General features: G+C 37.2%; 2 protein-coding genes across 7 annotated transcripts in view; one reads left to right on the forward strand and one right to left on the reverse strand.

Annotated features, from left to right (window-relative positions):
• Positions 1 to 27,165, forward strand: part of LOC136850553 (uncharacterized) — a 74,121-nt gene that overhangs the window by 22,603 nt on the left and 24,353 nt on the right. For 3 of the 5 annotated variants that reach the window (XR_010856653.1, XR_010856652.1, XM_067124179.1), the window contains exon 3: positions 9,077 to 9,352. Coding sequence is in view for 2 of the 5 variants with exons in the window: in XM_067124179.1 (XP_066980280.1) it covers positions 9,077 to 9,306 (230 nt within the window). In the remaining 3 variants the exon portion in view is untranslated. Of the gene's footprint in view, positions 1 to 9,076; positions 9,353 to 18,315; positions 24,183 to 27,165 lie in introns of those variants that run through there. The other 2 variants (XR_010856651.1, XM_067124178.1) reach the window with 2 other exon arrangements.
• Positions 17,399 to 27,165, reverse strand: part of lft (lowfat) — a 298,961-nt gene continuing 289,194 nt past the window's right edge. For both annotated transcript variants that reach the window (XM_067124176.1, XM_067124177.1), the window contains exon 4: positions 17,399 to 18,688. In XM_067124176.1, the coding sequence (XP_066980277.1) occupies positions 18,248 to 18,688 (441 nt within the window). In that variant the 3' untranslated portion in view covers positions 17,399 to 18,247. The remainder of the gene's footprint in view (positions 18,689 to 27,165) is intronic.

A 27,165-nucleotide genomic window follows, 5' to 3' on the forward strand; every position in this document is an offset into this window, starting at 1 on the left:
TGGGACAGTAGACTGAGGTTTTCTTGTTTGTGCCTCTGAAGGTGGAGGGTTAACAAACAAGCAAACATACTCATATTGGTTGAAGCTTTCATGGCTGTGCTTGTGAAGGTGGATGGTGAACAAATATACACATGTACAATCAACTCTTTCCTCTTTGTGCATCATGTCAGGAAACAGTATGCACTTACCTTGGTCCAGCTTTCTCTTTCTGGTACATTATTTTTATTGGCATTACTTAATGCAGAACTGTACTGTGCTGTACTTAATACACTATTGTACTGTTACACATATTTCAGTATTTGTGCATATGTACAGGGTACTGTATATGTAAACACATACACTGTGTTAAAGTAAATACATACTTACAATGTGTTTGTTAAAATACATACTTACAATGTGTTTGTTTATGCCATAAAGAATTTTGGGGCAATTATGCTTAAAAATAGAGTGTTTGTTTTCTTTATATTGTAAGGGTTTTGTATACATAAATTTTAAAAATTTGTAAGCATATGTAGATATCAGCATGCTAGAAGAAATTCTTTTGCATATATATCTCTGAATTCGAGTGGTAGGTAGATCAATACTTTAAACTGAATGATTTTTAATTATGCCATGGTAAATAAATTAAATTATATAAAGCCTTTTAAAAGGTCCTTTTTTACCAGTTTCTTTCTAATAAAGATTAATTAAATTTAGTTCTTTTTTCAAAAATGGGTGGTGCCTACAAATTATGGCAATGACGTTGACCATCGTCATGATCGTAAACATATTTATGTCAGCTCTTTACTGTTGGGAGTTAGTTCTCTCCACTCTTCTGTCCAGAGCTTCTTTCTAAATTCCTATCAGGATAAGGTCTTCATCTGTCCCCTTTTTCTTTGATTTTCTGCCCAACTGTTCCTCATCTCTTGTCATCCCATGTTCAAACCAAGTCTTTTTTTTTTTTTTCCAGCCTCTGGATACCATATCTCTCTGGCAGTTCCTCATTTGTAATAGTCATGCCACTGTATTACTGCCATGAATTTTAACAATCTGCTGTTATACCTTTTCAGAATCTGCTGTGTTTTCCTTTTCAGTGCCCATGTTTCTACTTCACAGAGAATTAGAGGCCTGATGTACCCATCGAAAAGTCTTTGCTCTCTGAAGCACATGTTTATTCACCAGTGCTCTAGCTGTCTTTCCCCATTTCATCTGTGCTGTAGCTATCTGCTTTCTTACTTCACTTTTAACTCTGGCCTCAAAGCTAATGTTTCCCAGAGGTAACTAAAATGCTTTACCTCTTTTTCTCAGCTGAATCATTAGTTGTTACCTCGAATGCAGATCCTGCATCTTCTCTTAAAGAGGGTTCCAAACTACCATCTCTTCCCCATTTGCTCCTATAATACAATTTGAACGTCAAACTTATACTCTATATATGTTTTGCAACCCTGAGCATCTCTTGTAATACCATCTGTTACATTTGGTACACTGTGAGATACCCCTACTTATTTTCCCCAACCACAAAGTTGCTTTTCTGATCGTAATCTTTTTCTTACTTCCTTTCCTGTCACCATTAGCTTAGGTCTTTGACACTGATTTTCAGTCCTCTTTCCATTCCACTCCCAATTTTTAAATATTTCCACTGCCTGTTTTTGATATTCTGCTGTTAACAGTAGAGTTACCTGCTGCTACTGCATGAGCAGATCCCAGTCCCCCTTTTTTGCATTCCTTTGTAGCTTATTCCATTACTATGATAAACAGTATTTGGCTGTGTTGATCCTTGATGGACACCTGCATTTATCTTGAATTTTTGGTAAAATAAGATCTTTAGCTTCATGAGTCACTCTGGTAACCTCAGCCTTCATTACGGGCGGTTAATTACTTATCTTGATATTCTGTGAAATGCCCTTTTGAGATACAAAAAGATACACTGTAATCTCTTCATCTGACATGAAGCCAAACTGACAAATACTGTATTCATTTTAACATCATTCACCCAAAAGATTTCTGTAAAATATGTTTTTGTAAAAATAATGGCATCTTCAATGTAAGGGGTTAATCATTTAGAATCTGGTTGATCAAGTGTAAGTGAAGACTGTCCAGGAAATTCATCACCCTTTGGGGGTGACACCTTCAGAATATTTCTGTTTTCAGGCTAGAGGAAGAGACAAGTTGTGGAGAACATGGTATCCTTTTGCCTAAGGCCACAGGGCATACTGTAATGTGAATGATAGCAAAGCAGAACAGGCTGCATGCCTACAAAATTAAGCGTAATTTAGAATTATAGTAAACCCCCTGTATTCGCGGGGGAAACATACTGCACCCCGCGAATAGCTAAAATCTGCAGATACTTAAAACCCATCTAAAACTCTTAGAATGGCCTGTTTTCATAGTTTCAACACAAGAAAAACCCTCTAAAAATGCTTATACCTGAGTATTTTAATAGTTTTATCACAAAAAGTGCATTTAGTCAGGAAAATTACATGAAAATGCAGTAATTAGTGAATATTTCTCAGTGAAAAATACTGCAATTGGGCGAATTTAATGCGAATAATGGGTAGATAGGTTCCACAGAGAAATCCGCGAACACATGAGCCCGCGAATCGTGAGAACATGAATACGAGGGGTTTACTATATTCTATCTTTTCTCATAAAAGGGTGGACTGCAGTCTTTGGGAACATGTTTTACATGTAAGGGATGAAATTGGAGAATTATCATTTTTGAATCGTACCTTTCTATTATGATTGCTGTATTCCTGGCATCAGGCAGGAGGATGATAGTATGGGAAAACTAAAAAATTGATAGGATCGTTTAGCTTGAATTGTATAGGACTCATTCCTCTCAGGTGAACTGCTTGTCTGAGTGTCTGTTGCTTTCCATTCAGATGTTTGTTGTTGGTCTGCGAGGACGTATTAAGAGAGTGCTGTTGACATATTCTCTGTGCTGATTTGGATTATATTTGGATTTTGGTCTGATATTAATTTGGTTTTGTATGTTGAATGGCAAACCAAAAAGATAACAAAATATATAGGATAAGTTAGACAAGACAGTGTAACACCCATCTTTACTCTTTAGCCTGTGATGGTCAGGACCTGTGCATAAAATTTAGGAGTAAGGATTGTTTTCTCAACAACCATTGCAGTCAGTGTGGTCATTAGCCAGATAATGTTACGAATAGGGAGAGGAGGAGCTGACTATAATAGGAAAAGACAGCAAAGAGATTCTTGCAAAGGTAGGAAAGGAAGTAATGAGAGAAGAAAGAATTTTTCTAGTTTTCATGATCAGTCAAGAGAGTAGCTCTTCCCTCTCTCTGGTGTGCCTAGTAATCTTTCTCCCTATAGACATTTTCCTTCACCATTTACAGCTCCCTGTATCATTCAGGATACGATATTTAGGGAATTAGAAACCAACTCAGTGAGTCTTAGGACTACTGTACTTCAGAAAGTCTGGAGTTTACCACAGCTGCACTTCTTTATGAATCCAAATGATTTGTTCTTTTTCAGGTTTCCTCCCTGTGGCAGAGGAATAGCCAGTGCCCTCCCTTCCTGTTAGCCAATTCCTGTGATCCCCCTCCCCTGTTGGAGGTACAGGGAAACAGATCATGTTGGAGACAGGAAGTGGTGTGTGCCCATCGTCTCCTGCCCCTGACCAGCTTGGTGCGAGTCACATACAGGTTGGTGCTCATCAAAAATTTCAGCTGGCAAGGTGCAGGTGATTTAGTAATAGATCAGTGCACTCATTATAGATCTAATTCCTTGTTTCCCATAGGAGGCTGCAACTCCTAGCAGTCCTTATCTGGGATCCTATTCCTGTTCTTTTACTTCTAACCCTCATTTAGTGACATCTCCCTCGAAGGGTGCTTCGGTGGCTTCTCAAGGGTGTTCTTCTGGTCTCAGCACTCTTCCTTCTTGTTCTCTCAGCTGATGTGGTTCTGCCAGTCCAATTTCACGTCATTTATCCAAAGTGTGGGAGGTTTATTTGTGCAACAGGGATTGATCATATGAACGTAATCAGTCTACTTGTAAATTGTGGTTGTCTTTGGCACTGCATTGTTCTCCTCTGGCATCATGCCACCTTTTTCGGTCCCCTTCCTTTGCACATCAAACTCCTCATAGGTATTCTAGGGGTGTTCAGGAGCTGTGTTTGCAATCACAGTTTCTTTGCACAATGATGGTTTCTTCCCGGTCTCTCTCTTTATATGCTAGGTCTTTTCAGGCTTTTTTGAATTGCTTTGTGCTGACACTCAGTGCCTTCAGGCATGTTGATTCACCGTCTGTGACTGTTTTGGTAGCGTAGAGTCCTGGTTTGTCTCCTTTTCTGCAAGGTTTTTTGTTGTTGGCACCTCAGATGATTTTGATGATGCTGCCAGCTGCCACACTTGGCATGGGAAGGTGCTTATGGGAAAGAATTCTTTGCTTCTGATGCCAAGGTACAAGTTGTCAGCAGTTCTTCCATGGAGCAATTTTTTTGCTTCAAAATTAAAGTCACTTTTAGAAGAGTGGAAACTTCATTCATCCCAGGGAGTTGCGGGTTTGCTGCTCCCACCCCCCTCTTCCCTAGCTACTCCTTGTGAGGATCCTCAAGCTCCTGAATTGACTCTGATGGGGAAGAGAAACAGGTTCCATTGTTGGCTTGTCAAGGCATATTAGGGTCTACGCTAGTGAATCACCTGACTTTTGAAGAGCCAGTAGTCCAAGACTCTAGGTCCCCTAGGGCTTCTAGACTTGAGCCAAGGGTAAATCTTCACATGGTCCCAAAACTAGCTAAATCTGCACTGAATAGGTTTGATGCTGCTGCAAAATTTATTTCAAAAGAAAGTTTCTTTGAAGAGGTCTTCTTTTACTTATCCCTTTATGAAGAAAAGAAGAGCAATGCCTTCAGAGCCAAGCAGTTACCAGAGTTGGTTCCTTCTTCCAGCAGGGTCTCGAATTCTTTGTCACTGCTGGATCCAAACAAGAAGAGAGAATTTTGCCTGACAAGATTGTATTTATTCCCTTGGAGATGGAATTTTTTGCTAAATCTTCATTCTGTCTCATGGAGATTGTCTTCTGCTGATGTGGCTGTTTCAGCCAGAAATTGTTTCAACTCTTCTTCAGGGAAAACAGCAGTTAGGGAATGACTTAGTAGATGTCTTGGGATGCATGAAAAGAGCAGTTTCTGACTCCCTGGGGGAGTCTGTGCTTGCCTTTACGAATGGTGTGGTTAAGTGTCAAGGATCACCATGTCCTTTTCTCACTCCTTCAGTCTTTGCGGCTCAGAAAGCAGATGTAATTGAGCAGCATCCTTTACATTCTTTGCCGAATGATTCAGCTTTGGGCATTATTGAGCATGAGGTGGAGAAAGCAAAGATCAGGTTATGTTGCATCACTCACAGGCATTTAGGTGCCCACAACCACAGCAAAATTTGCCTTTTCATTTGGTGCACAGTGCCAAGAATCTGCCTAAGCAAGCGGACTTTTGGCACATGTTCTTTTTAGATGCCCTAAAAGGGTTACAGCTTTTCCTTCCTTCCCCAGCCTCGGCTAATGAGTTCCCTGACAGATTTCCCAGTCTCCAATGAGTTCCCCAATAGATTTTCCCTCATATTGCGACAACAAGGAGAAACTCCAGATCCTACAGTGGAGTTACTTATATTCATCTCCTGGCTTCTACATTTCCTGTTTCTGGTACCAAAAGCTTCTGTTGGTTAGAGACAGTTAGTGGTTGTCTCCTTTTTGTTCATCTGACTCCATCCACTAAGGAGTCAGCAAGTATGGTTTAGCAGTGATCCAGATGGAAGAGTTGATGCTGTTGATAGACTTGCTAGACACTTAATTCCAAATACTGATTTATCTTAATTCAAGGAAATACTTGAGTATACTTTTTCTGGGCAAGGTGTTTCAATTTCAGGTGATGTGTTCAACCCCTAGATTTTTTAGTGTCCTGTCCCAGTTGGGTAAGTGGGCTGACCTGTCGGGCATCCTCCCCTATGTAGATGACTGCTGATTCTAGTATCCAGCTAAAATAGAAGCCTGACAGTTAAAAATGAGGAAATCTGTGGGGAGTACAGTATTAATAAATGTTTCAAAATCAAACTTGACTTCAATCCAGAAGATTAATTATCTGGGAATGCTGCTGGATATAAAGAATTTCTTGGGTTTAATGGCAGAAAAGCACATAGATAATTTCTGTCCTTTGCTCCCTTGCCAGCCAAGAAGTGGTTGCCTCTTCCTGGAAATATGGTACCCTTGAGAAGCTGGTACTAGGAGCCAGACTGAGAATGAGGCCAATCCAATTCTTTCTCAAGAACTGATGAACAGGAGAACTCGGCCAAACTGTGCAAATTCTGGTCTGCAGGGATTTTGAAGAGTCCCTTAGTTAGTGAAGCCACTGACCTCATCTGTTACAGGATGTCTCCCTCCAGTTGGAGAGCCCGGACCTCACTTATTCAGGCATGTCGACCAAAACTTGGGGAGCAGTTGCAGACAACAGACACATGTCAGGGGTATGGTCAGTGGAGGAACAGGAGCTCCACATTAATCAGAGATGCTAGCATGGTGAAAGGCTCTTTTAGCATTGGAAGAGCTAGTTCAGGGCAAGAAGATAGTTCTGTTCTCAGACAACACCACCTCTCAAGCTTACCTAAGCAATCAAGGGGGCACAAAGTCAGAGTCTTTGTTCCTGATCTCCCACTGCATTCTCAGTTGGGTAGAAGAAGGGAGTGATTCTTTTTTACCCCAGTTTGTGTCAGGAAGAACGAACTTTGTAGCTGACCAGATGAGCAGATGTTGTCAGAATGGACCCTGCACCCACAAATCTGCAAGGATTTATGTAAGTTTTGAGGTACTCCTGTTTTAGATCTCTTTGCCACAAGATTCAACAATCACTTGCTGCTATACTACTCACCAGTTCAGGATCTGCAAGAGTTGGGTGGTGGACACAATGCTGTTGAACGAGTTTTATCTAGACTTCTGTGCTTTCCTTTGCTATGATTCAAAGGGTTATGGCAAAATTCCAGCTAACTGTGAATTCACGCATGACTTCGTGACTCCATGGTGGCCATGAAGGGAGCAGTTCCCAGGTCTGCCTCTTCTGATAGACACACTTGAGACTCTTAGCATCCAGGAGGGATCTTCTCAAACAGCCTGGATGCATGAGATTTCAGCAAAACCTCCCCCATGTTTCAGTTGACCATATAGACTTTCAACTACTTGCAAACAAGGGGTTTGTCTAAGAAGTGCATAAGATCCATCATTAATTCCAGAAGGCAGTTTACTAATGCCCTGTACGAGACAGTGGTAAATCTATAGAGCTTGGTGCTATTCCAGTTAAATTTCCTGCACCCATACCTCTGTAAATAACTCATTTTTGCTATACCAAAGGGTTGTCTGTTCACACTAAGAGTTATCTTTTCATTTTAGCATCCGAACTAAGACATGCCGGTCTGGATATCTCTTCTAATAACCTTTCGAACCAAGATTCCTAAATCTCAATTAAAACCTCTGGGTTGGGACTTAGATGTAGTGCTGAGATACTTGAGTATGCCTCCATTGTAACCCTGAAGCTCAGCCTCCCTAAAAGATTTGACAATTAAGACCATTTTTACTGGCCTAGGACCTGGCAAAAAGAATCAGTAAACTCCAGGCCATCTGCAGTGTGGGTTTTACTTTCGAAGGAGCAATTCTTTCTTTTTTGCCCATCTTCAGGGCAAAGAATTATTACTTTAAACCTTGGGATCTTCCTCGTTCTTTTGATGTTCCCAAGTTCCTCCTTGGTGTCAGATGGGGAGGAATCCTCGTTATGTCCAGTCTCTAAATGTCTCCATATGTGCAGAGGACTAGGAACCTGTTACAATGTCAAAAACCTTTTTTGTAGTCCTAGAAAACCCATCTACCAGTGTCCAAGAATGCCATGGCCTTTCTATTAAAAATATGTCAGAAGCACACACCAAACTAGACTACTTTTTCTCGCCACTCCTAAAGGTAAAGTTTCACAGTGTGAGAGCAGTGGCAACCACCTTTAATAGTAAGGATACCTCCTTTTCTATTCTGATAGACTTACCTGACACAGGTGCCTTGCTTTACACTTTCAAGGTTTGTTTCCTTACTATGTGCGGTCTTCCGGTACTCTGCTAGCTTCTATGGGTATATAAACACTAAGGCATCTTGATCTCTCACATAATCAGACATTTGTATGACTAGCGTGGTTTTGGTAGAAAAAATAGTTTTTATGACAAAGCAAACTTTTGCTGCAAACCCAATAATCATATAATTAGCACTTTCTTCCAACCCCACAAATTTTGCTGACTCACATACAGTTAACGTGAGAAATAAAGTAGTTAGTTGAGACATTCGTTTGGATCCAGATGGCACTTGAGTGGAGGGACCATTTTCTGTCTGACCAATAAGACTAGTCCCTGTAGGGGGTAGTGCCGTCAATAGTTTCTCGCTGGGTGAGCGGGTTCCGTTCTCAGCTACCACTCTGTTGGTCGCGAGTTCGAATCTCCGACCGGCCAGTGAAGAACAAGAGGAATTTGTTTCTGGTGATAGAAATTCATTTCTCGCTATAATGTGGTTCGGATTCCACAATAAGCTGTAGGTCCCGTTGCTAGGTAACCAATTGGTTCTTAGCCACGTAAAAATAAATCTAATCCTTCGGGCCAGCCCTCTCTAGGAGAGCTGTTAGTCAGCTCAGTGGTCTGGTTAAACTAAGATATACTTAACTTAATGCACCTCACACAGTGCACTGTAGGCATTACTTGAGGCTCTTTGCAGCATCCCTTCAGCCCTTAGCTCCAAATGCTTTCATTCCTTTTAGGTATTTACTATTCCTTCATTCATATTGTCTTTTTTCCATCCTTTGTAGCCTCTCCTAACAATTGCTTCTGCATTATGATCATCACTGAATGACCTCATTGGTCCCAGCGCTTGGCCTTTGGCCTAAATTTCATATTCCAGTCCAACAAGACTACTGAACCCAAGAACATTCAGGACACAAAATTAAGGTGTAAACTGTATGTACAATATGATTTATGGGCCTGAATAAATATACAGGATGTGTTATAGAGGCATTGCATTTATTGAAAATGAAAAATTTCATACTGTATTTTATTTTTTTCAGGGCTTCTGTCAAGTCTGCTTTTAAACTGTGAGACTACCATTACTCCTAGAATACAAAAAAAGATATGTCAACTGTTGACAGAAATAAGAGAGTGGCCATTGTGGGATCCAGGACAGGAAGAAAAAATTGAAGCAAAGCTTTTGTCTGTTCAGACAAAAAGTCGGTTTATACTACAACAAATGAAAATTTCTTCTGTTGTTATTGATAGGAGCATTGATGGTGATTTTTGAGTTTCTTCAAGATTTTGACATTGGACCATTCCTAATGGTCTAACAGGTTAGTCTATACAAAAATTCCTCATTTCAACTTGACTTTGTAATAGTGTGATCATTGGTGTTGTTGAATGTAGATTTCATATAGAATAATTTTATACAGATGCTTGGTAGTAGTCAAGCTTTGGAAAATAAATATCTTCAAGAAAACGTAACATTTTCAAGTGCATTACACCTGATTTTTTATTTTGTTGTGGTTTTTTTGTAAGTTTCATTTGAAATACAACAGCATGGCATTCTGTGATGAATCAGGAGTAATGTTTAAAAGTTAAAAGATTATTTTGGTACAGTTCGGTTTAGTATTATATTTGAATTTATCTTCATGCAAAAATTTGATCAAGTACCCAAACACTTTAATAAAACCCTGATATTTTAGAGATTGCCCATTTTCATGGCCTTTCTCACAGTGTAAGTAAGGGAAGGATTTTACTTTATAATGCTGCTGCATACAGTTAGCATGAAAAATCAGTTAAGACGAAATTAAAACAATACAATATTATTCCCAAGTCAGGCCTCCCCCCTAAAAATATGTTCTGTTGTGTGCGGTTCTTTTACATTGACAAATTTAGTTGCCGAGATAGTAAAACAAAAGAGTACAGAAAATCTTTGGTAATTAGACTGCAGATAATCTGAACCCTTAGATAATGAACCCCTTTAAAAAAAGACTGCTTACTCACTTGGCACAACTTGGGGATTGTGATGAACTAGGACTGATCAGCTCCAAATGATCCTCCTTCCACGCTCACTCCATGAGCAGAGAGATCAGAGAAAACCTCTTATGGTTGCTGGATGGCTGGAATCCTCTGGGGGAGTTCCCTGAACTCTCCACCCTGGAAGGTGATTGAAGTGCCCACCTGACAGGCCCTTCATCTCTGGTGTGTGGGGTGAGGATGATCCTAATCAGTGCACCAACTTTTGGAAAGGCAAGTGGCACTGCTAGTCCAGTAATTCAAAAAATGTCTGCTAAGCCATTTCGTACTTTTGTTGAGTGACAGTACATCTGTAGTGACTTTAATCAACAAGCCAAGGGGGAAGGATAGTTTCCTGTCAACTTTGTAAGTTGGCAAAGCAAATACAGAAGAAATCGGTTCACTGCGCAGTCAAGTCATCAGCCAGATGAATTCCATGATGGAGGAATGTTTTGGTAGACCAGTTATAAAATTGGCCAGTAATTGACCTTTTCACCAAATGACTAACTGGAGGCTCTCTTGGTTCTGTTCTCTGGTGCCACTTACTTGGTCAGCACAGGACACCTCCCAGCACCCTTGGGACATTCTTAACTCCTACTGTCAGATTGGAGATTCATTTTAGTGGATTGTGGACCTCTTCATCTACCATCATCAAAACTCTCTTCTCAGTCAGTGCAGTGAGGAGCTGGCTACCTGGACCCAAGCCTTCAGACTGAAGGGCTTAGATCTCTTGGTTATGGCTGAGCTGTCTCTACCAGTTGGGACCTTAAATCAGGCCTGCTTTCCTGGGGATTCAGCTTCTGGGAAAAGTCGTGACTCTCGCCCTACTTAGCCTACTTGAGCTCCTTGGAGCCCTTGAGACTGGTCTTGAAGTGAAACCACTTGCTTGCAAGACTGTTATTCCTAGATGAAGCATATTGGCAAGTATTAAAACCTTTTCATCCAGTACTCAAGAGGGTTGGAATTGCTCTCATGCTTGTTAATTCCTGAATGTGGCAAATTTAAGGAATAATCAGTGTGACAAGAAACACAAGAGCTTTTGTTTCTTCTCTCTGGGATCTTCTGGAAGTCCAAATGAGAGGCTTCTGTGCCCAGTGTAAGCTATGTATATTACCAAGCAGGAAGCGACCTCTGTTGTTGAAAGTGTTACACCTCTTTCTAGTAGCTACTAGAATAAGTAGTAGGTGTTAAGAAATAATTCCCATCTTTCTGGTTTGTAATGTAACCAGATTAGTTTGCAACATTTCCAACAGTAATCAAGTTGTACAGCTCAGGCAGAAACTCACAAATTAGGGGCATGGATCTGTTCATGGCATTTCTGAGTAATTTTTGGTAACAGGTGATGAGGGCAAGTGTCTAAAGCATCAGACCCCTGTTTACCTCATCCTACCTAAGGACCTTCACCCACAGGTTTCCAGACGCCTTTCCTCTTGACCTGTGGTGGTTGCTAAGCAGGTTGTGTGAGCCCAGTTCCTTTCAAAGAAAAATATCTTGCCTAAGGTACTCGGAGAGCATAAGGCTGGAATTCAGTGGTAAGAGTAACTGGCTTCTATCCTTTCTCCCTTCTTACTCCCTTTGTGGAGCAGCAGTTTGAGCGAAGTACAGGTTGGACCAGGCATAAGTATAGGCTACCCAATCGAGCAACCAGTCTTGAAATTTTGGTGCCTAATGTGACTCCCTCTGCTCTTCCTATGAACAAGGGAGTACGAGTGGCAGAAGAGGTATTTTCAGATTCCAAGATATAGTTGGCATCCAACTTGTGCAACCGTAATGGGGGTAGTACAAGGTTCTCCAATCTTTCCCTTACCCAACCGAGGCTTTCCGCTCTCTCTTGGGCTCGGCCCTACTGTTGTCATCCCTATGCCAGACCTAGTAGGACGCAACAAGTCTTTGCTACCCATGCTCACTGTCATGACTGGGCTTTTGACATTTCCAAGTGGGTTTTTTAATATCTAGTTTGTTGACTGTAATGACCTCCCACTTAAGGAGTGAGTCATCTACATAGAAGGTGATTGTATTAACTTATATTTTCTCCTAGGTACATAAACCAGATCCACTATTATCAGATAGAATCTGTGCAGAAAGGTTGAGGAGGCAGTTAGGAGAAACTGAAGAAATTAAGGTAACATACCATACTTAGAAAACAGATGAGCATAGATCACACGCAGAAAAACACAACATAATGAAAATCAAAATTAAATTTTTCAGTAATAGGTGCTGAATTTAAACAGTAAACTCTAAAAACCTATTCAAAAGATTGCACTGGGTTAAGTTCGGTCTGACAAAAATAGTTAAGAATTTCTCTAACCGATTATTATTAAAGGATATAGTAACTATATTAGGGTTCGGCTTAAATTTTTACATAGGTAAGGCTGACAACTATAATACTAATTTTAAAAGTCAAAAGATGTTTTGAGCAGAAAATACAAGGACTTATTGGCATTTTTTACAGGTTTAGTCACTGGTGTAAGAAACAATTAACCTACAGTACTGTTGCAAAAATAAAATTAAGCCCTACGCAATCAGGAATTACAAAGATATTAAAGAATGAAGGCAGATTTGAGCAGTGTTGACTTCAAAATAAGATGCGAGAGATAGTAGCATATGTAAAATACCTATCTTCCCTTATAATGAAAATTGGGTGTAAACACATGGTAACGGAATTTTAACTCAAAATTTAAAATGTTATATAAGATGCAAGGGATAGTAGCATATGTAAAATACCTATCTTCCCTTATAATGAAAATTGGGTGTAAACACATGGTAACGGAATTTTAACTCAAAATTTAAAATGTTATATAGACAAAGATGTTTATGATAGAGACTTATCCCTAAAATTACCAGAAATGCCATATGCCTTACGGTTTTCTTGAGATTCCCTCGAGAATATCCCACTCCGGCCCACAGTAGCATCACTAATAACCCCCCCAAAATACTTATCCACTCCTTTTATAAAATTATTGGGTAATTGTGTGGGATTAATCGGTTTCACTCCATTTGTCTACAGTAGTCACCAATATACTGTAGGTTTTAGTTTGATGTGGCAATATGCATGGCTAACTCATGACTGGCTGAAAATCATTGTTTCCATTAGTGGTAAAGATATAACCTATTTCTTCAGTGTTACATATGAGTGCTTATACTGTATATACAAATAACACACACACCTTGAATACATCATAAACATGCCAATTTATACTGATGATGTGACAATACAAGCACATTAAAGATGAGCTTGTTTTCCTCTACTCAGATCAAACAGACGAACAATGGACTTGAAATAATCATCTTTTCTCTCACTGTAGGTAAATAAAAAGACATCTGGCTATGCTAGTGCCAATAAAAGGTATTTTAATATTATCTTGCATGTAAATTACATGAGGAAGCTAATATTCCAAACAGCGTGAAATATTGTATGTGAGGCAGTCTTAGGGAGGTGAATGGAAAAGCTGCTGCAACATTGGCAAGAAGGCAGGAAATTTCAGTTAATACTGGCAATGATGATGTGGTTTTCTTTTCAAAATATAATGCAGAATATATAATTTTTTCATGATTATACAATCGTTATAATAATAGCTCAGTGATTGGGCACTTTCAGGAGCATTTTGCCAAATAACTTATCAAACAGAAGTTTGAAATCTCACCGAGTTCCCATCGTCCTTTGTTTGTGTGTTGATAACATATATACGGAATAAAAGGCTAGCCTAGACAATTTGTTAGGTATGAGGCATTGGAAGGATGCTTGAATATGGTTATTTTTTGAGTCTATGGATGTGGATATTACCTTGGCATCGTATTGGTTATTTTTATAAGCATGCAATGAAATTGTGCATTGAACTAAGTTTGAATGGTAAGAAAATCTTGTAATTTGAATGGTTTGTGAATTAAAGTCTACATGTAGCCTGGGCTAACCCAAACTTCATTTTCTTTATATAATATAATTACTGAAAGCCTAACGTTTGTATTTGATCTGATTAAATTGTTGGATACAAAATTGTCTTTTGTATATATTCTCTTTTATTATCAATACCGATCAGTATGTTTATGAATTACGTATATAGGAAGGTTTGAGGATTTTTCGTATATATTAACAATCAGATATTTTATTGAAGAAATAGTCTGAATATTTATCACAATAAGCCAATGATACTGGAAACGCTGATTTTCAGCCAATCACAAGCTATCCATGCACGTGCCACATCTTCACTCATGGGTGGACAAGTTGAAACTGACTAGAGTGATGTTGACCCATCTAAAACACTCAACATAAAGAACCTACAGAGCCTTTCAGTAATATCAACAGTTTCACTGAAACTTCCTTATTCACAAACATGCCTTTAGATTAAAGTATTAGTTTAGAAGGACGAAAGGAGGAGGAGTGTACACATTTCATTTCCAGCACAGTAATGTGTATGAGCTGATAAAGTTGAGTTTGTAAGGCTCATTTTAATTACAATGGTAAGACATTGATAGAGGCACACAGTCAGAATAGAATAGCTATGAGTTCCTCGTCTTCCATACTCACAAACTTGTGTATATAATTTTATGAATGTTAAGGATGTAAAATAGTATTATGGAAGACTATGTAGACAACATTTCTGCTCTTTTAAATACAGAAAACAAGTTAGTATAGTACATACATTGCTTGAAAAAATTAATAGTTTGACACCTCTGATAATAGTCAAGATAGAAAACTGCAGGGATTTTACAAATATACACTAACAAAAACAAAGATAAAGATTCAGTGAGGGGTTGTGACCTTTCTTACATGGGGAGACTGGGAGAAATCTGGTTTTACATATAAAGGAACATTTAAGAGTAGTAAACATGCAACAAAAATATATTAGCTGTACCTTGTTAGGATAAAAATCATATGATTAATTTTGAAGAGAAGTAGTAAGTGTACAAAAGTAATGTCAAAAGGCCAAAGCACCTGAAGATTTTAGCAACAGCTATCGTAAGCTAAGAGCAGTATTTTGTAGACTATCTGTAAAACTGTGCGTATAACATACATAAATCAGAAATTTCAGTAAGTGGGTCTTTTTCTCCTAGTATCAATGAAAGTGAATGTTCATAGAATTTTTATGGAAGATATTTTAATCTTAAGACTTCAAAGACTGCAGAATGGCAACTTTTTGGTTCTTTGTAGTTGATACATAACTGTACAGCTACAGACAAAGTCAAAAGGTAACACTTTAATTTGAAAATAATTTGAATGAAACGTGTCTAGTAGCTGGGCTATACAATCAACAGCTAGTAAAATTTTGTGGTAAAAACTAAGCAGATTAGGCTATGGCCAGTGCACAGTTTCCACCTAATTGCAAGATAATTACTCATTTATTTTGACTTTTTTATCAAATGATATATTAAATGTCTAGTAAATAGGTATATAGCCCACAGCTAGGAACAATGTGCGATCGAGCTTGAGTTAAGTAGCTCCTTAGCTAACGGTGCACTGTTCCCTCCTACTTGTTCTAGTGATCTACCATAATTTTGTGCCAAAAAATATATTAAAAATGTAGGGTTTTTGAATAACTGGATACATAGCCCTTACACAGAAACACTGTGGGTTGTTAGACTGGTGTGATACATCTTTGGGCAATAGAGTATGTGCATTATTCTTCCCTACCTGATGTCAAACTAGTTAGTTACTCTGTCCTTCGGCTAAGTTTTATTGTGCATCCAGCTATTTACCCATGTCTACTGTGAGATACATATAAAGGACAGATGAACCTCTCTTATGCAGGCTGCCTTAGGGCTCATACCTAGATACTGTATAAATGATGCCTCTAGTGCTGTAAGTCAGTGGTGGGCTCAGACGGACCGTGTGCCATTGTTCCCTGAAGGATCCCACTCAGTGTCAAGGTGCTAGGAATTATGGGACAGACAAAATTTTATATATACAAACTTTTTTTCTGGCACATTAGGAATTTCTGTGAAACATGTTTTCGTGTTCATGAATACCCTCTTTGCCCTAGGGGTTGTCAGTCTGTTGAAATTGGACCCAGCTCTGAGGGCACTGGACAATTTTTTTTCACCCTATCAGCCCCTCATGGTTTAGGAGTCGTGCTGCCCATCCTCACTCTCCACATTCTCATAATCATCTCATCCATACTCAACAGTAAAATTCTGTCAGCAACTACGCATCAACCCTGACAGTAGAGAGGGTAAGAAAGCTTAAATAAACGAGTTTAAAGCAACTACTTGCGGCAAAGTTATGAAATAAATCTAAGTCATTAGTCGCTGCTCTCTACAGTCCATCCACCCACAGAGGCCTAGTGACTGAGAGGGTTAGTCTGGTGTAGAGATCAGTTGGCAAAAAATGAAAATAAAACCATAAACCAATTGAAATTACAGCTGCAGTGATAACAAAATTACAAAACTATTGTCAGAAAGTTATCTTTCCAAGATTAAGCTTTTAATACAAGAAGATATTGGATGAAGATGAAGTCTTGTGAAACCAGCAACCCATTAAATCCTAGGAACAGAGTGCTGTTAATCTGTGGGCAGACACAAAAGAAGCAAGCTACCTGCCTCTGGAAGACCTATGGAACCATATGCAAATGTGCTAGCCTAAAGGGAGTGGGGGAATCTCCGTTTTTCTATAAAGTTTGGAGTGTCTGGGGTTTTGGCAGATGCACCAAAGACTATAATGTAAATGTAATGGGTTTGTGGAAAAGTATGAAACAATTACTTTAAAGAAAGCAGTAAAAAAATGCCAAAACAAAACTTTATGTCACTTGAGGCTGGTGCAGTCATCATACATTACACATAGTGTCTATATTGCCCAGACCGTAGTCATCCTCTGAATTGCACTCTAGTACTGGGTAATCTCGGTACATTTGCTTATAATATACATTAAAAATAAAAAATAATGTACAGCATAAAAAACAAACTTAAATTTTGCTAAGCATAAAATATCACAAATTATGAAAAATTTTTTTGACAACATGCTCCTATTTTTTCATTTGTTATAAAAAATTGTTGCAATCATCAAGACTTGCATGCATATGAAAAAGTTGCTACAGTATAAATATTACGAAGCTTAAAGCACTGTACATAGAGTTTAAAATATAATAAAATTCAAATGAACCAAGAAATAATCCCTTGAAATTATTGAAATACCAGTAAATACAAGAAACTAATGCTTGTAAAAACGCATGTATCTACACTTACATAAAGATAAATTTAGATGCATAATTTTAACATATGTACTACAGACAAAATGTTAACAATTACAAAGAAACTTACCATAGCAAAATTTCAACAAGCAATTTGACACATGATAGTGATCTTGTAAAATTACCATTATGCAATTATTGCAGCTAGAAGGAAAACTTCATAAAATGAAAACCAGAACATAATATAGTATCATTATATTTCTGCTATTGAGATCTTTGCACAGTTTGCTAAATCTGGTGCTTGCAGTAGAGTACAATATAAAAAGGCACTTGCTTGCACTCTGACTGCTGATGATAATTTCAAGGCGGTGATCACGCTGGCAACCTGGTACTGTACTATGCTACTTACTCCTACATTTACAGTTTTTCACTTTCGTTCTGTCAATGACTGGAAGAAGATATCAGAAAATTTGAATAATTAAATATTTTAACAATTTGATGTACACTTGTCTACTATTTAGTAACAAGAGTACACACTTATAGGTACAGACTTGGTCCATAAATTTTACAGATCTGGAATAAAAAAATGACACAAAACAAAACAGGAAGGAGTACTGAGAAGCTTTACGACAGCAATGGTATACAGCACTGTAAAATATAAAGTTTAGTTCTTTAAGAAAGTGAATCAAAGATGTGCCTCTGAAGCACTATTTCATTTTAAGACTGAGTAAAATATCCTATCAATCTTATGCAAGTCAGCTATTTTTTCTTGTCATAAAGCTCAACAGTACTTGGTTTTAAGAAACAACATAGAAGTTTCCCAGGGGCATATGTTTTAATGTGGAGTTCACCGTCACACCCCACAAAGCTTAACATTATCATAATTACATAATAAAATTCTTTGGAATTATTATTTACATTATATACAACACTCACTGATACAACACAAAATCTTTACAACAATAAAAGTAAATTAGCTTTGATTTTGCAGAGATGAAAGCATTAACCTCTACACCTTGGTGCTAATATCACTGTGGAACCCTTGCCTGCCTCTGCTAAAACACACACACATTATTACTTCTATTATTATTAAGGATCAAGTGGCGAGGGTGACAACTGTGAACATGCTAGCATCATTATGTCCTTTTTCTCCTTAGGAAAACGGAGTTCACGACCAGCTAAACGAGCAGCTTCTAATTCACGCTCACTTTGGCTAAGTTCTCGAGCAATCACACCAGGATTCTCCTGTTCACGAGCAATCCAATCAAGGGCCATCTGAGAGCGCATATCATCATCCAGTGCACGGTGGGAGTAATGAGCCACTACCTCCTGTCTGGAGCACTGCCTCTCTCGCATGGCCTTCAAGGAACCGTTCCAGTGCAACAGCTGGAAAACTGTCATTAGTTCTTGAAATTCAAGCATTGTGCGTCCCTTGTTGGTTTCCAACATGAATCGAAAAGCTCCAATTCCAGTACTTGGATTGTCAGCTTCATCTGGGTCCCCTTGGGGAAGAGACAAGTCAGCTACATGCTGTCAAAGAAAAATACTATATCAAGTTCTTCATTACATTGCTTATTAAAAATAAATCTAAACACAAAATTTTTACATTGCGTGCATACATTCTTATGGAACAAGCCAAAACACTAGTGACCTGACAAGCTTCCATAACTTCGAATGCTCTCACGTAAATGAGAGCAAAGTGAGTAACTTGGATACAATAGTAGCTTCAGATTTTATATACAGTATAAACACAAACTCAGTGGCTCATAACATAGTATGTAGAGTATTCCTGGGAAAAATAAGTAAATAGGAATGGTATCAACCCTTTCTTAAAAAATTGATTATGACAAAACATGGTTGCATCACTGGCTGGATCTGGAAACCTTTTTAAATACAGTACATTCTCTAATAACCTTTGGGTCATCAGACGACCTTGACATGCTAACTTGCACCCCTTAACTCTCACATCAGTGCATTATACTACATTGATGTAAAATGTTAAATAACAAAACATGCTCTTGACAATTTCTAGTTACCTTTTACCCTAGCTTACATTAACCTGCATTCAACTCACTAAATTATTATTTCAAGCAATTATATTTGCGTATTTCCTCATAACACTAATCAGGATATTATGTCAGTGCCGTGAATTACAAACTCCATTTTTGGCCTGAATATCTCTATACAATTTGTGAAAAGATCCTGTGTCCCTTCAATCAAAGTTCCTGGGCCTGTTCTTAAATACACTAAATTTACTTTTCACTAAAATTACATAATGTACTTTCTGATAATCATTATCTCCAACACCGAGTGATGCAAAAGTGCCTCTGAGAAATCCCTCTTGTGTCTTTCCTGTGCTTTGTCTACCACAATTTTCCACTAATCTCCAGCCTAGCATCGCATACTTTCCATCCAAACAGGTCTTGGTCTTCCAACTCTTCTGGTGTCCACAGGAGCCCAGGTGGCACTATCATGTATTGTTCTCCTGGGGATAGTGCAAAGGACATGTCCAAGCCATCTCCATCTCCCTTTCAACATTATCTTATCTACTATATGGAACTTCCTTAATTTCTCTTATGATATAATTTCTATCCTAACATCTGACTCCTAATATTCTTCTAAAAGCTTTTTTTTTTTTTCCTGAAGTGACAAAATCTTTTAATTACAATTTCACTGTCATACCATGACTCATGAATGCATAGCGATACAGATCGTAATGGACTCTCTACATTTTAAAATCTTGCAATTTAAGCCTACATGATTACCAGATCTTATTCAGCTTGCCCATTGTTTGATTGGCCTATTTCAGTCTTTTACCAAATTCGAACTCAAGAGAACCTGTACTGGGATATCCATTGTTCCTAAATATTTGAAAGTTTTAACTTCATTTATCCGTTCTTAATCTAATGCTATTTTGTCCCTTTGTTTTTCTTAGATTTGAGTCCCATATCTAGATTTATGAAGCATTCTATTGAGCATGCTTGTAAATCATCTAGGTTTTGCTGACTGAAACATAATTTGCATATTCCAAGTGTCAACTTTCTATTACTACTTCAGGCTAAACCTTCTCTTCCATCTCTGATCAATTTTTTCTTTATAAACTTAATGATAGGGCATACAACACAGGTAAAATAACATTCCCATGTAGCACCCCCACTATTTACTGCAAATTCATTTCACAAGACCCCATCAACATTAACTTTGCATCTATCTTGTTCAGGTATATTTTCAGTTTGCTTTACACACTTATAAAGGATGCCATATTGACACACAATCTTTCATAATATTAGTTTGTAGACCAAGTGCCTTCTCATTATCACAAAAGCCGTCAAAAGAAAATTTATAAATTCCATACACTGCTACCATATATCTTAATATGAATATTTAATCTGTGCAACTCCTGCCTTTTCTTAAACAAGCTTGTTCATCACTATGCATTTTGTCAATTCCTTTCTCAAGTCTATTGCAAATAAGCATACTCAATATTTTCATTACAACTGACCTAACTGCAATGCCTCTACATCTACCACAACATGAGGTCATCTTTCTTTGGTACCTCTGCCATGACTTCTGTTCACAATTGCGTACCAGGCTTTGTTTCATCACTCCATATTTTGCAGAACACTCTGGTTAGTATACAAGGTAACACTTCAGTTTCAGCTAACAATACATTATAACTGTGTTGGCTATCTCCCAAGTTTCTTTACTGTTGATTCCACCTCAAAGGCTGTGATTTATTCAAAAGTATATTCAAGTCATCTTCAGTTTCTGGTATGTCAGTTAAATTTCCTCCCTAATATTTCTGACTTATAACCTCACATAATGTTCCATCCAACACTTTTTCTTCATCTTCTGATATTATTGATCCATTCCTCCTTTGATGGGTATCTTCCTCCTCCTCTTCTCACTTATGGTGATTTCATTAATTATTCTGTAGGCTAACCTTACTCCAATGCCCAAGTTCGCCCAAGCATTTTCTCTCATCTCCTCTAGATCTTCATTTAACTTCATTATCTAGACCTGATTACTTTGCTTTCCTTTTCTACTTTCTTACCCTCCCTGAAACTTGTCTACATGCATCTTTTGCTTCTAACCTTTATTATATCCCAGTTCTTATTTGATATACATATTTTTCATCTTTTCATCCATATCTCAGCGCTTCTTTTCCAGCAGACTGATATACATTCTTGATGTCAAACCAGGCCTCAGTCATTATCCATTTCTCAGATATGATATCTAGAATTGCAACTCTACAGTATTTCAATATTCAACTGCATACACCTCTCTGGTGTTCATCTTCCAGTAGTTTTATCATATTAATTGTAGATACTGTCAACTTTTTTTGTGCTTTTAATACAACTTTAATATGGCAATGACAAATTGGTGATCACCGCTGACAATATTCCTCAGTTTTCTTTTTCTCTTTTGATCAATGCCTGTGTGATTACTGTATTTTGTTACTGACTTTTATCTGAAGAAGTCAATTTATATATGTCCTTTTGTTGAAAAAGGACCTCCAATCACCAAATTGTTTGCAGCACAAAAACTAATAAATCGCAATCAATTTTCATTGGCAGTTTCTCCCATGCCATGAAGGGTGCTACCAACTTTGTCCTCCATATCACCATGAACAATTCTCATATATCTTTCTATTATTGCATCATTCCCTGGTGCACAGCACACTATACTCCAAATATTGCATTGGTGCACAGCACACTGTAATCCTAATATTGCGTTGTTCTGATTTACACTGCCAACAGTAATCTGCTGTTCACTGCTCTACAGTCAATTAGTTCCCCTGTGCATGTGGTATAAGATCATGCCTATTCCTTCTCTACCAATTCCATCTGTTTTTTATAGATCTGGCTTTTCCAATCCTTTGCACTGTGATTTACCAACAGCTAAGATGTTATTCTATATTCCTTGAATTCATTTACTACCTGACCTGTTCTATCTTTCCAATTTTATTCATGGTTCTTCCTATTCTTATTATGATGCAACAAATGCACAATATATTTTATCACAAAGTCAATGTAAATTTTTAAAAATCAGTTTAAGCTCCATAGTGCAAGGACAACTAAATTAGCAGCATGTCAACTTAATGGACAGCTTGCAGGTCTGCCCCACCAAGTACTGAAGACTGACATGTAGCTTAAACAATACAGTACCCTGGAGCCAACTTGAATACCTTTTAGTGTAGAGCAATTCCCTATTAAGTACTTAATAACTTACCCTTACAAGTATTTTGTAGTTTTCTTTCAATTTAAAATATATAATTTACTTATCAATTTCTGAGATATATCTGCAACTGAAATGCTTCTAAAAATACATACCCTTGTCTGTACCTACACTTGTGCTTACAAAATGTGTAAAATACTGTCCACAAAGCTCATATATGAAAATACAAACATGTTCTCTTTATAAACATAAGTAACTGCAAATTCTTACTAAAAAAAAAAAGATTTAGAGACGTGGTGGTGTGAGGGAATGACAGGGGAACAAACACACTGTACGTACATACTTTATCCTAAAGCAATGCATACGCACATACATACTGAATAATGTATAATGTAAGAACATACTTTACTCTAAAGCAATGCACATGCACATACATACTGAATAATGTATAATGTAAGAACATACTTTATCCTAAAGCAATGCACATACATACTGAATAATGTATAACAATGACTTTAGTGAACTAAGTACACAATACAACACTGTACAGCACTGGGTAAATGTGTGAGAAAGAGAATTTAGGGCAAACAGTTTAAGTATGTAGTTTATGCTAATGCAATACTTTACTGTACACAAGCACACATACTCACTGAAAGATGTGTGTGTGTAACACTACATTATTATGCTGTATCAAGTACATGACAGCCCTGTACTGCAAAAAGTTAAATGTCAATAAAAATGCTGTATAGTAAATGTGTAATTTTCCTAACCAGATGCATATGTATGTATGGACACACACACACACACAGACGACTAAAATATAAATGACCGAAAAGCACAAACTTTGGGGCATAACAGGTCACTTACCCTGAAAACAAAGGACCTACACTCATAGTCTCAAGCAAGAAAGTGGTAGTTATGAGTTTGTTCATCCTCCAATATCTCTAGTGTACTTACTGGGATTTATTTATTTTTATGGCTACTAAAACTAGCATCACAGCATCTGTGTTACTGACGCTGAGTTGTACTTACTGGGTTATTCCAGAAAGTAAAGGAGGTCACCTGGTTCTAAAATGAGCTCAATCCACTGTCTGATTACCAGGTTACTCTTGGTTCTAAAATGAGCTCAATCCACTGTCTGATTACCAGGTTACTTTCATGTGAGTATGAAATATCTTGATTATATTTTTATTTTTATCAAATTTGGGCATGTCTGTTAAGTAACGAAATCCACTATTCTGAGGTCTGTCAAGTTGAGGTACTACTGTATAGTACAGTATATAATGAATGCAGTTTGCAATAAAAATGTTATGAACAACATTTTATATATCACTTATCAAAAAAAATAAGGTTAATTTGTTTCAAGGTGCCCCTAATTTTTTTCATAAATTCAGAGCAGTAAAATCTAGTTACCAAATTCCAAGCACTATATTATGTCTAGTGCTGTGGACTTTTTACACCAGTTTATATTCAATATCTGCATGCCATAACATTATGACGGAGATTACAAAATCACTGTGATATCTAGTTTTTCAATCATTTCATAGTCAATGTTCATTCATAATCAGTATACCATTATACTTCGATGGAGGATACAAAATCAAAAGGATACAACAAACAGAATGTACGTTCAATAAATATTAGGTGTCCAAAATATTTAAAATTCTAAACAAAAGAACTTTAAAGTTTTACTCATATGGATCATACATTTGTTAGCTATGAAATGCTGTACATTAAACTTTGCATCAATTTCATTAGCAAAATCAGGAAAGTTTTTGTCTTCAGTTTCAGTTCAAAATTGCTAGAAAAATCAAAACACTTGTCAAATGAAAAAAAAAAAAAACAATCAGGTCTTGGTTACTTACAACAAACTTCATAAGCAAATTCATGAGTTTTTGCTGTCATTTCACACTACCGCTGTTAAATAGGTTATTAATAAGTGAGGGTACATTGTTTTTAATTTTTAACCATTACAGTACAGATATTCTTTGTTTCTCCATTGGCAGGCCAACACCTGGATGAGTTTTGTATGATGGCAAATCATCTCCCTTTCTGAATCTCACTTTATGATTCTATTAGAATACTGCTCTTTATCATTAAATTATTTCTGTTTGGTAGAAATAACCTAGAATAAAAACCCAATGTTTTTACTTGGTATGACATGTTATTCCTTAAAGGATCAAATCATGCAGTAGGTGATGTTCATTTACCTGTAATTTATAGTTTTCTTCTATAAAAACATAGTTTCCAAAGCAATGACAGTAGTCCCAGGGGTTTTAAGATTTTTGACAGGGTGTCCCTATGTTAAGGAACAACTGGCAAAACTGCATTTTTGCCTGCAAACAAAACCCCAGCACAAAGCTTTTCATCCTGACTTTAAGTCATTTTTATTGACTAAGCTCTAGGCTTATATCAAAGTTATACTGCTTTCCTAATAAACTTGCACTTAGCCAACAACTGCAGCTTCCAACTGTTTTCGTTAAAAGAATTCATTCATAGGTCTTTCAACTGGACACTACATACTTGACTGGAACCCAGTATAAACATCATTGCCTTGTTATTTTGCTCTCATTAATTCAACTGCTTATTACTTTCGGTTATATTTTCATCAGAATTTACCCATCTTACATAATTTAAGGCATTACTACATGTATCCATTTTTCCACCTCATATACTGAAATTAAAACAAGTGATATCTGTGATGTTAGATAACACATAAAAGGAAAACAGGCTTCAGTAATCATCCTTAACAGTTCTATATGAAATAAACAAAAATGATATCATAAAATTTTAAAATCTTGCTTCTTAAAAAAAAGATGGAATAAAAACTGCCAACAAATGAGCAAATTTTGTTATCCAGATTTTAAATTTGAATGAGCTGAATAAAACTCTTAAAAGTGCCTTTTTTTTTATATTCAACTGATGCATACCAATTACGTTAAATGCATCACGGAAGGAAACTTACAAACGCCCTCGAAGATGAACTAAGGCACAGATCTGACTGTTTTAAAATTATATTCAATTTAATGCAAAACAGTTAGGGATTATTTTAAAAATATTGCAGTATATACAGTAACCCCTCAATTATTTGCATTCACATTATCCACCATTCAACATTATCTTCATGCAACCAGTACCAAGGAACTCTAGATATATGTGTGATATATAGTGTATGTACAATTCATAATAAAATGAAAAATATTATAGTGTATGTACAATTCATAATAAAATGAAAAAACTGCACTGATAGTTGGTAATGCCGCGCAAGCATAAAGAACTGTTGATAACACTATTTACTGGCATAAATAGGTTGACATATATTTGTTTTTTGGGTGGTGGGTGGCTGGGGAATTTATGAGGTGGGGGTAGGATGGGAAGGGAATGGTTGGCAATGCTGTGCAGGAAGAGCAAAGTGATATTAACACTAGTCACAACATAAGCACACACAGAAAGGGTTATTTGGGGGGAGAGAGGTGGCCAGGGGAGGAGTTTCCTGGGCAAAGGGTGGGGGGGGAAGCCATGCAGGATGGGTGGAGAAGGCTAGGTGGGCATTTGACTTCTTGAGAGTTTTCATGGTTGTTAAAAATAAAAAAAATGAAAAATATGGAAGAAAGGGAAGGTGTGTCTGTGTTGAAGATACTGCATGTAGGGAGTTTCTTAACATGGTAATGATCTCTCTCTCTCTCTCTCTCTCTCTCTCTCTCTCTTGCATTGTGCATTTTATTACAAGTTAATATCCTTTTATAAAGTGTGAAAAACAGAAAAGTGAAAATTCATAAAACAAAGTATTTTTGCCAAAGAAACTTATGAAACAATGTAAACATTGGGCAAGTTACAAAAAATTATGAGAAACTGAAAAATTATTGATAGAGATGAAATATATCAACAGTGATAAAATAATGTCTCGTTTACTGTGATGGTATGTGTGATAATCATATGAGTCAACTAAAAATATAGCCAAACAGTGACATCATCATTGATGAATTGCTGTATTTAACTGTATAACGCACACATACATGCGAAGTTTCCAATACAGTAAATCCCCCTTATTTGCGGGAATGTGTACCACACCCCCCACAAATAGCTAAAATCAGCGAATAATTAAAACCCCTCTACAAACCCTTAGAGCTGCCTATTTTGATAGTTTAAACACAAAAAAAGAAAAACCCTCTAAAAATGCTTATACCTGAGTATTTTAATAGTTTTATCACAAAAAGTGCATCTAGTCATGAAAATATGAAAATACAGTAATTAGTGAATGTTTCTCAGTGAAAAATACCGCAAATGGGTGAATTTTCCGTGAATAACGGGTAGATACGTTCCAGAGAGAAATCCGCGAGTATGTGAGCCCGTGAATAGTGAGACCGCAAATACAGGGGGTTTACTGTATTATGATGTGGAATGAAAAATCTTTAATTACAATAAAACATAAGATGACTAATCACACAGATTCCATGAGAAGGCAAAATGAAAAATGGGTGATCATAATAATAGAGAAGGTAAATTATCCAGATTAATAGAGCCAAGAGCCCATCGGACAATGGCGAAATCCAGGTGAGCGTTCCAGGGCAACTCTGTACACTTCTTCACCTTACCTTGTCAATACCACTTACAGTAACTATAAGCACTCCATATGCTTATAAACAACAACAGCACACTTTAAACTGAAAATTTTCCCCCATATTTGTAACAAAATATACTACATAAATAAATGAAAGAAAATGTAACCCCCTTTCTCTCTCTCTCTCTCTTGTAAAAGAGACAATTCAGTAGGCAGGTAGCCTCCCTTTGTTTACCCACAGCATACCATGGTTTTTTATGCAGCAGCT

Source organism: Macrobrachium rosenbergii, chromosome 22 (genome assembly GCF_040412425.1).
Source record: "Macrobrachium rosenbergii isolate ZJJX-2024 chromosome 22, ASM4041242v1, whole genome shotgun sequence".
Classification (NCBI taxonomy): Eukaryota; Metazoa; Arthropoda; class Malacostraca; order Decapoda; family Palaemonidae; genus Macrobrachium; species Macrobrachium rosenbergii.